At 40.5% G+C, this 11,298-nt stretch overlaps 1 protein-coding gene across 5 annotated transcripts in view; it reads right to left on the minus strand.

The window, feature by feature from the left end:
• The window catches only part of Dennd5b (DENN domain containing 5B), a 132,650-nt gene that overhangs the window by 18,733 nt on the left and 102,619 nt on the right, over positions 1-11,298 (minus strand). For all 5 annotated transcript variants that reach the window (NM_001431962.1, NM_001431961.1, NM_001431960.1 and 2 more), the window contains 4 exon segments: positions 1,605-1,750; positions 5,272-5,393; positions 7,567-7,695; positions 9,291-9,372. In NM_001431962.1, coding sequence (NP_001418891.1) covers positions 1,605-1,750; positions 5,272-5,393; positions 7,567-7,695; positions 9,291-9,372 — 479 coding nt within the window.

An 11,298-nucleotide genomic window follows, 5' to 3' on the forward strand; every position in this document is an offset into this window, starting at 1 on the left:
TGCTTCTCAAGTGCCAAGGTTATAGGAATACACCACCATCCTTAGCTTCTATGAAGTTTTTAAAGATCTATTTATTTATTATATATAAGTACACTGTAGCTGTCTTCAGACACACCAGAAGAGGGCATCAGATCTCATTACAGATGGTTGTGAGCCACCATGTGGTTGCTGGAAAATGAACTTTTGGAAGAGCAGTCTTAACCACTAAGCCATCTCTCTAGCCAGATTCTTTTAAAGATACACACACACACACACACACACACACACACACACACACACACAGTAGCTTTCTTCAGACACACTTCAGACACATCAGATCCCATTACAGATGGTTGTGAGCCACTATGTGGTTGCTGGGATTTGAACTCAGGACCTCTGGAAGAGCAGTCAGTGCTCTTAACCGCTGAGCCATCTCTCCAGCCTGACCAGACCAGCACCCACATTTTTTAAAAAAAGAATTCTCCACTTAGTATTTTTGGATCACAGTTAATATCAGGTACCAAAACTGTAGAAACTGAAATTACGAATAAACTGTGATTATCAATGTTCTTGCTGGCCCTTTGTGGACAAGTACAAGACAAAGCAATGGTGATAGGAACTGCAAAAATGGATGCTAATTAACTCCTGACTTAAAAAAAAATCGGATAATGAGATGATTGGATTTACTATATGCTGGGCTGAAAGATCAGAGTTGTAAGTTTTAAAAGCATTTGCTATCTTTGTGTATCAGTGAAAGGTATCATGTGACCTCCTGAGGGAGGATGCCAAAGTGGGGGTGGGGTGGAACTAAGAATGTAGCTTTTGTTCCATAATTGGTGGGCCAAGAAAAGCTAAGACTTTAACTTTTATATACAGATAGATGTGAGTTTGCCACAAATAGAAAGCCAAAGACAGCCTTAGGAGCACAGTGAGTCCATTGTGGGAGCACTGTGATTCCGAGTGAAAGTGGCTGATCTTACACCCCAGAGAACAGGAATGAGAACAGAACACTCTACTACTGCTTCACTCTCATCTGTTTTACTTCTGACATATCAGGACAAACCTGAATATGGGTTCAAACATATGAGAATATTCTACTAGATGAGACCAGAAAATAAAAAGCTATCTTCACAGGGGCCAGGCATGGTGGCAGACACCTTTAATCCCAGCCCTGGGGAGGCAGAGGCAGGCTGACCTTGAATTAAAGGAAAGCCTGGCCTATACAGTCCAGGACAGCCAGGGCTATACAGAGCAACCCTATCTTGAAAAACCAAAAAATCAAAAATATTCTATAATGCCACTGGGATTCAGGAGCCATACGCAAGGATGTCGCTCTCTGGTCCTAAGGACCACTTGCAGATAGCATTTTGTTAACATTCTCTGTCGTGTCCTGTGTCAGGTACTGGGAATCAAGGAATAGGACCTGGGGAAGCCTACTATGAGTAGGAAAACAGGGCTTAACAATAAAAATCTAAAGCGACTCGTGTAACCTGCTTTAGACAACTGTAAGTGTACAATAACAAAGCAATCCTGTATATCTGCATGTTCCTTTCATTTGTTTAAAGAAGAATGAAAGGCAAACCAGAAATCTCCTGTAGAACAGGAACAGGTGCTAGGCAACCTACCTCAAAAGTCATCTCAAGCAAGTTCTTTGGAATCTGCATCACTCCGGTGTCTCCCAGCTCTCCCGAAACACAGATCCACGGGTTCGAGGTAATGATTGCATTGCTCAGCTTTTTAATTGGAATGATCACTGATCTATAAGGAATCACTGAAAGGAAACACATAAGTGAATTTAAAAATCCCAGAACTAGATGCTTTTAAGATTTTTAAAGATTGATTTATTTATTTTATATATAAGTCTACTGTAGCTGTCTTCAGACACACCAGAAGAGGACACTGTATTCCATTACAGATGGTTGTGAGCCGCCATGTGATACTGGGGTTTGAACTCAGGACCTCTGGAAGAGTAGTCAGTGCTCTTAACTACTGAGCCATCTCTCCGGCCCCTGCTTTTAAGATTTACATTGCTTATTTATTTTTATGTGCATGGATGTTTTGCTGTATATATGTATGTATATACAACTCATCTGTGTCTAGTGACCTCAGAGGTCAAAGAATAGAGTCAGATCCCCTGGAACTGGAATTGCAGAACTGGAGATATGAGCTACTACATGAGTACTGGGAACTGAACCCAGATCCTCAGCAAGAACAAGTGTTCTTAGCAAATGAACCATCTCTCTAGCCCCTAATAATTGGCTTTTTAGGATCATTTTAAAAAAATATTGATTTATTTTATATATGTGAGTACACCGTCGCTGTCTTCAGACACACCAGAAGAGGGTATCGGATCCCATTACAGATGGTTGTGAACCACCATGTGGTTGCTGGGAATTGAACTCAGGACCCCTAGAAGAACAGTCAGTGCTCTTAACCACTGAGCCATCTCTCCAGCCTCTGTTTGTCTTTAAGACTGGGTTTTTCTGTATAGCCCTAGGTGTCCTGAACTTGTTCTGTAGACCAGAGTGGCCTTGAACTCACAGAGATCTGCCTGACTCTGCTTCCCGAGTGTTGGAATTAAAGGCATGTGCCACCACCACCATCACTGCTCAGCCAATTTTTTTTTTTTTTTTTGATTCTTTTTTTTGGAGCTGGGGACCGAACCCAGGGCCTTGCGCTTCCTAGGCAAGCGCTCTACCGCTGAGCTAAATCCCCAACCCCGCTCAGCCAATTTTTAAGATGTAGTCATGAAGGCTAGAGAGGTGGCTCAGTGGTTTAAGGTACTTGTCGCCATGGTTGACAACCTGAGTTCAATCCCTAGAACCCATGTGGTAGAAGCGGAGAGAACCAATTCCTACAGAATGCTAGGATTAGGTTACTGTGGTAACTCAGATACATGAGGAATCTGGGACAGCTAGATGTGCAGAGCCTATATAAAGCCGAAAGGCTCACCACTAGATGTTAGCATTCTGTCATGGATCTTGGCTCAAATGTGAAAGCACAAAAAAAATTAGGAATTTACAGCAGAAACCATGTAAGAACACCGCTGATTGTTGGGTCACTCACAGGTTGATACTTAGCTACCTTTCTTATACCAGGACCACCTGTGTAGGGAATGGTGCCTCTAACAGTGGGCTGGAGCCTCCTATATCAATTAACAGTCAAGAAAGATAAAAGAGAGAGAGAGAGAGAGAGAGAGAGAGAGAGAGAGAGAGAGAGAGAGAGAGAGAGAGAGAGAGAGAGAGAGAAAAGACCTTACAGACATGCCTACAGGCTCATATGATCTGGGTAACTCCTTACCTGAGACTCCCTTCTTAGGCTATGAAAAGTGTCAGGTAACTGGAGTACTCACCTCTTGGTGGACAAGTCCAGGTCAGCATTCCTCTGAGGTTTTTGCTTCAAGCATTTACCTGTGTGAGTTTCTAGCCCTGACCTCTAAGCTGGAACAAACTGTCCTCTGGCTGCTTTTGGTCATGGTGAGTGTCACAGCAGCAGAGAGGAAACTAGGACACCAGAATATTTCTCTATAGATTCCAATGCCTCAAACTGAAAGTTTCTCAGAAAGAAGAAACCTAAAGGTACAAGAATGTTTTTGGAGGTTCTTAGGCATCTTATTTATTACTGTGAAATGTGATGTGCCTGTGACAGTGTTTGCATATGTCATAGCTCATGCGCAGGTGACAGTACAATTCTTAGAACTGGTTTTCTTTCCACCTTTCCATGGGTTCCAGACATGGAATTCAAGTCACTTGGATTGTGTAGAAAGTGCCTTTTTGTGCTGAGACATCTTGCTAGTCCTTTTTCATTTGCTTTTGTTTTGAGCCTTGATTCATACATCTCATGCTGGCCTTGACAATAGCTGAGGATGATCATGTTTTTAGCCATCTAAGTGACCTTTCTTTTCTCTTAAAACCTTAAAAAAACCATTTATTTGTGTGTGTGTGCATATGGATATACCTGCATATGTGATTGGTGTATGTGTAGAGCTCAGAGGACAGACAACCTTTGGAAATTGGTTCTTTCTACTACAGGAGCTGAACTTAGGTTGTCAGGCTTTGGGGCAAGTGCCCTTACCCACTCAGGTATCTTGCTAGACCTCCCTTTCTTTCAAGACAGAACTTCCCTGTGTGGACTGGACCAGTCTTGAACTCTTGACCTCTTGCTCAACAGGGATTACTGGAGCTACTTGCCCAGTCTTTAGATAATCAAAAACAAACACACAAACCAGGGATTGAACCCATTGTTCCACACATGGTAGGCAAGTGCACTACAAGTGAGTTATAGTTTTACCTCTAATAACTTAGATCCTTATACACTTAGTAACTAAATGAACTAGAGATTAGGTTATTACTTTTTGATACTATTAGATACCTGATAAGATAAAATAATCTTATTAGATATTATTATAAGTATCTAATAATATAGCCAATAATCTTATTAGATATTACCTAATTAGACATTAATATCTTATAATAATACCTTATTAGATATTGGGCATTTTAAGCTGGCTCTATTAATTCCTAACTCTTTTTTTCCTTATCTGTTTCTACCAGAGACCAGAAATCAGAGCCTTCACAGTTCTAGCCAGTGAAATGACAATGATGTTTACTGATATTTTTAGGGTTTTTTTGTTTGTTTGTTTTTGTTGTGTTTTTTAAAAAACACAGACTGCAGCTCTGTGCATTTCACCCTTGTCCTAAGTCAAACTTTCTATCACAGCCTGGGTTTCTGGACAGCAGATGCTGAGCCAGAAATGAGCACAGATGATACTTGTCCCTAGGATCAACCTGTAAAATGGAAATCAAGACTGGCAGGAAAAATGCTGACTTTGCTCAAGGCTCAACAAAGCCTTCCACTGGCACAGTGAGCAGTGGGATAGCCCTTGGATTAGCTCAGGCTCATCCGGGCAGAAGTTCAGCCCAGGGCAGTTTGTTTATTGAGGCACTTGCACAGTATGGCCGCTGAGGGCGGTGTTGGGCAGTACTTCCAATAGCTAGGGAGTCCCTACATTCCTAAATGGATGTCAGTGTCTCCATGTACTGTGAGACATCTCACTTTTCAAGAAGTGAATTCTTTCATTCCAAGAGTGTGGGGAATCCCCCGACCCCTAAGCCAGGGATTTTTTGTGGTTTTTTTTTTTTAAAGAAAGGGTCGGGATACATAGCCTGCATTCATTGGTTTTGAACAGGCAATTTTTTTCTTTCAGCCGTCTAAGTGTTGAGATCAGAAGTATTTGTCACCGTGCCTGCTCATCTGACAGCTGTTTACTTAAAGTCAGTTCTCCAGACTTACTGATAGTGGTGAACACACTGGTAAAGCAGAAGTAGTCCACAGCATTGAGGGAAAGCAGATGGTAAAGAAACTGTTCTCTTTCTTCTTCACAGCGTAGAAAAGCATAGCGCTTATAAAGCTTCCTGAAAGGGTTAATGTAAGCACAAAGTAGCGTTACAATTTTCATTTTTCGTTTCTTTTTCAAAAAACTTTTTTTTTTGGTTCGGAGCTGAGGACCAAACTCAGGGCCTTGTGTTTGCTAGGCAAGTGCTCTACCATCCCCAAAACCATGATTTTCATTCTTAAAAATAATGATTAAAAGTTAATACCTCCTGAACCAGTGAGCTGGTTCAGCGGGTAGAAGCACTTGCTGCCAACCCTCACGACCGTAATTAAACCCCTGAGATACACATGGGGGAAAGAAAGATCAGAACACCCACAAGTTGTCCTCTGACTTCCATTCTGTGGCTCTTGTATACATACACATGAGCAAAATACAAAACAAAAAAATCAATCAATCAGTCAAACAAAAAACCCTCAAACCCGAGGCTGGAGAGATAACTCAATGATTGAAAGCGGTGGCTACTTTTCTAGAAAACATAGATTGAATTCCTAGTACAAACATGGCAGTTTGTAACTGTAACTCCAGACTCAGGATATTGGACACTCTCTCATGGCCTGTTGTGGCCCTGCACAAATGTGGGACACAGACATACACACAGGTAAAACATTGACCTCACTAGAATGGCTGGTCCATGAGCTCCAGGGATCCACTGTTTGTGTACCGTGTCCTCCACCGAAAGATCGACATACACACCAAGGGCATATAGGCTTATGCTACACATCTGGCTTTTTATCTGTGTAGGTATGAGGGGCCTGAACTTGGTCCTCTTGCTTACCTGGTAGACACTTTACTAACTGAGCCATCTCCTCAGCTTCCATTTTTATTTTATTTTAAATTATGTAACCCAGGCTGGCCTCAAACTTGCTATATAGCTGTTGTTTTTAACAAAATCTCAATTGGTTGATTTTTTTTACCAAAGAACACTCAGGAGCCAGATACTAGGGCTGAAAGCCTGCAAGCTCAGAGAGGCAGGGAAAGCATCTAGCTGACGCTCAGCCAGCGTCCCAGAAGCAATCTTTCTTTCATACTTTCTCAAAAAAACAAAAAACAAAAAAACAAAAACAACAACAACAAAAAAAACTCCCTTCAAACCGAATGTCCCTCCCTTCTACTTCCTGTGTCTTTCAGTCGTCCCCTGGACTTCCTCTTATCCTCTATGGGTTGTTTTCTTATGTTTACTCCCTGTCAGCTGGTTGCTTGCCCTGACTCTTGATTATGGTTGACTTTATTTAATCCTGTTTACAATAAACAGAAAGCACTTAGATTAAAGGTGTGTGCTAGGACTGAGTCACACCACAAGTAGAAACAGGTTTTTCCAGTAAACAACAAAATCTTGGGGTTCCCCAGTGTGGTCAAATACCCTGCAACACATAGCCAAGGATTAACTTGAACTTTTGGTCCTTCTGTCTATGACTTTAGAGTGCTGGGGTTATAGGTATGTGCCATCGTAGCCCATTTAATTGGTTCTGGGGACCAAACAAATGACTTCATGCGTGCTAGGCAAGCCTTTTACCAGGTGCATCACAGCGTAAGCCCTTACACCTTGTTTTTAAAATCACATCTACTCCTTGAAAATTAATACTCATTCTAAGCTTGGTGTGGTTTTTGTTGTTGGTATTTTGAGACAGGGTTGTTCTGTATAAGCCCTGGCTGTTATAGAACTTGTTCTGTAGACCAAGGTGGCCTTGAATTTACCGAGATCTGACTGGTTCTGCCTTCTGAGTGCTGAGATTAAAGGTGCTCATGCCACCATCGACTGGCTGGATTTTTAATTTTTGATAAGGACAGAAACTATATAAAACTAGTTAACAATTATCTGACTTGTAAGTGACTAGTTTCCTGAATCTAAACTATTAAAATTATCGATTAGAAAGACTCTCTTTTTCTACTTCATTTCTTATTTTAAGTTTTATACTATGAAGCTGATGTAAGTTCAACCTTCTAGGTAGCATTTATTTTTCTGATTACAGAATAATAATCTGGTCTTTGGCTATTAAGTCTGGTGTGCCTTCCCAGAAATGATCAAGTATTCTACAAAGGTAGTTCTGAAGCATACACCTGTTATACAACAGCAATGCAAGTGTTCATAAGTCATGATTCATGCTGAAAAAGAGAGTGGGTCAATGTATGCAATTAATTTCCTTTGTATGCACAAGCGGCAGAAACAAACATCTTGAAAGACAGTGTCTTACTTGGTTAGTGGTTGGTTAGAGAGTAACTGCTTGAGATGCTGGGACAAAAGCTTCTTTTCTAGGGACAACCTTATCCACGCCCGAGCCCGTCCAACATCAGTCTTGATCTCAGTCATGTTCTGAACATGTCTGAAAAATCAGAGTCAAAAAGCAAGACATTGTTTTGCATTTAAATACATCTTGTTTTTAGACAACTTATATGAAATGTTTTTTTCTTAAAACAATGCATCCACTTCAAATAAATCATAGTCAAAATAAAAGCTCAAGATGACACGAGTCCCATGAGTCTTACGTCCTTCCTGTTACATAGACGACAAGCAACAGCCAGTTATGGTGACAGGTGAAAGAATCAAAATAATCGTACAATCTTAACACTTTTCCATTTTTAAATTATCCTTAAAGGAAGTCATGTATAGAGAAGCACACTATGTCTACAGTAAGACTTAGGAAAGCCATAATGCCATCTAGATAGACTCACAAATAAAAAAATCCGATAACTACTGAAATCAGCAAGGATCTGCTTAATTTGCTCTGCAGTCCCACATGCATGTGTCGCACGCATATGAACACTCATGCACACACACACAAACTACAACTTTAAGAGAAGTCATATAATTTTTTGTCTGTTTTGAGACAGGGTCTCTCTAATTTAACCTTGGCTGCCCTGAACATCACTATGTAGACCAGGTCATAATAAACTCACAGACATTTGCTTGCTTCTACCTCCAAGTGTTGGGATTAAAGATACGTGCCTCCATGAAAGGCACGAAAAGTCAGAAATGTTACAGTTATTTTGTATTTTATGTATTTTTCAGGATGGGTTCTCTGTGTACCCCTGGCTGTTCTGGAATTCGCTCTGCAGACCATACTGGCCTTGAACTCAAGATCTACCTGCCTCTGCTTCTGAATGCTGGAATTAAAGGCATGGGCCACCACTGCCTGGCAGGAAATGCCAATTTTAATATTTGTATTTTTTAAGCTATAACTTGCCAGGCAGTGGTGGCATACACTTTTAATCCCAGCACTCTGGAGGCAGAGACAGGACAATCTTTTGAGTTCTGAGACTAGCCTGGTTTATAGAGTGAGTTCCAGGACAGCCAGGGCTACACAGAGAAGTCCTATCTTGAAAAACAAACAAAAACCTAAAAAAAAAAAAAAAAAAAAAATCTATCTTTCTGAGACCAATTTTTCTGCCAAGTACCTGTTGTTATTTATACATTTTTGGTCTATATATGTATAGATAACAGGTACTTTAGAGACTTTTCAAAAACCTAAACAAGAGAAGTTGCAGTTTAGAAAACTTTTCTGCTCCACCTTCCCTTTTTATTTAATGTCAAAAAGAACAAAACAAAACAGTATGATAGTAAAACAATTAAAACTGAGGCTGGAGAGATGGCTCAACAGCTAAGGCATTTGCTGCTCTTGCAGAAGATTCAGTTTGGTTCTTAGTGCCTACAAGTTAGCTAACAACCATCTCTAATTCTGGTTCTAGGAGATACGGTTTCCTTGTCTGAACGCTGTGGTCACCAGGCATGCATATGGTTTATGTATGGATATGCAGGTCATATACTCTTAAGATAAAATAAATAAATAAATAAAAAATTTAAATTATGAAGATACTTTCTTCAGAATATAAAAGCAAAAGGTGTAGTTATAATTACTTGAGCAATTTACATGGAAGCTACATTTCAAAGATATCACTTATTATCATGTGTAACAAATACCTCATGTCTTGAATAAGAGAGACTCTGAGTGTCGGTAACATAACTCCTGAGTCAGATTTTCTTCTTTCTGGTCCAAGGGCAACTACATAGAAAAATATTAGCAAAGTATTAGGACAATAACAGTAAGAATTCATACTTCAGTTTTTTGTTTTGATTTTCAAGACAGGGTCTTTCTGTGTAACCCTGGCTGACCTTGAACTCACAGAGATCCACCCGCCTCAGCCTCCCAAGTGCTGGAACTGATGGGGTATACTCCCATGAGACTATAATATAAATACATCATGCCAGCCTCCCCTTTCCTCTCTCCAAATCCTCCCATGTGTCTTCCATTCCCCACAACTTTGCTCTTTCAGAATCACTGACTCTTTTTTCTTTGTCACTAGATATGTGTTTGTGTATATATATTTCTAAATATATAAATACAACTTGAGTATGTATAATGTAACTTGTTTGTGTTTGTTTTCAGGGCTGACCGTTTATATTTTATTAACACAATAAAACAGTTGTGTTCTTTCTAAAGCTGTGGCTACATTTGGAAATTTAAAACAAAAATTTTATGAAAGTACATCTAGCAAATCATGCGATATATGCAAATTCTGGCCACAGGGCCGGTCATCTGCTACAGTTATCCATTCTCACAGTGCTGGGAATTATTTGAGAGATTAGCTGTTAAGTATGTGAGCCTTCAACTCTGGACTCATGAACTGGAAACCTACTTATGGCTTTTTGCTTTTTTGAGACAAAGTCTCACATACCCAAGGCTGGTCTCTAACTTTTGCATGCTAGGATTACACGTACATGATACATATACATATACAATGCCCTGTTTATGTGACACTGGGGGATTGAGCCCAGGACGTCCTTAGGCCAGAAAACATTTAAGGTTAAACATGAAATTGTAAATTTTGAAAAAAATTTGTTGTTGGGTTTTATTTTGTTTTTTAAGACAAGATTTTCTCTGTGTACTAGCCATCCTGAAACTCTTTGTAGACCAGGCTGACCTCTAACTCAGAGATCCATCTGCCTCTGCTAGTGTGGAAACTTCTGGTTCTTTGGAAAGTTAGTTGTGTCAAATGGTGTTTTGCTGGGGGCACACAGGTGAAAGGACGTCTTGCTAAAGCAAACATGTGAAAGACTGTTTTCCTGAGCAGAGGTGAAGGATGTTTGGATGTAGCAGACACGTGGAAGACCTTTTGTTGAAGGAATATAAATATGACCCCACAGACGGTGGAAGATAGCAGTGAGCTTTGGCTTGGTTTGCTCCACTTTGCTATTCTTTGCTAAAGACGCAAATGTATTGGTTCACCTTACAGAGTTTTGTTGAGTTCAACTTGTGATAATGCCGCCATTGAGAGAAACTCCTCAAGAACTGCTTGTGAGGTTCCTCCGGCAGCTTGCCACTTCTGCGGCCTTGCTGCAGGCGGGTTGGTAAGCCTGGTGGATTCTTCAGGACTGAACTACAACTGCCTGGTGTCTGCTTGCTGAAAGGACTGTATGTATTGTAGCTGCTAAGCTGTGTTTGGTGTTTGCTATGGGACTGAACTGCTGTCCAAGAAGATCGAGTTCACTGTAAAGAACTATGGCTATGGCTCGACAGGCCCACTACCACACATCCTAATAACTTCTCTTCCACTGCCTCTGCTGGGTGGTGGGCCAGAGGACAGGTTGAATCTTTACTAAAAGTAGGTTGCAAAAAATTTATGCCTACACTCTGTCTTCCCAGGGCTGGATTTTAACTGATTAATTTAATTAAATTTAAATGAGTGTGTCTCAACACCTAGCTTAGGAAGGGAAATTTTCAAACTGGTACTTTAAAACACTGATCTCTTTGATACTCAGGGAAGTGTGCACTGAGGAAACTGTCTTACACACGTGCAGGAAATATGGCATATTTATCTGAGACTGGCCTAGCTTAAGCTAGGTATTAAAGTGCTATATTCCTTTCGGGTACAAAGTCAAATGGTCAGGGAATGACTCTCCATTTCACATGACTAGACAACACAATTGA

This window comes from Rattus norvegicus, chromosome 4, assembly GCF_021556685.1.
Source record: "Rattus norvegicus strain SHRSP/BbbUtx chromosome 4, alternate assembly SHRSP_T2T, whole genome shotgun sequence".
Taxonomy (NCBI): domain Eukaryota; kingdom Metazoa; phylum Chordata; class Mammalia; order Rodentia; family Muridae; genus Rattus; species Rattus norvegicus.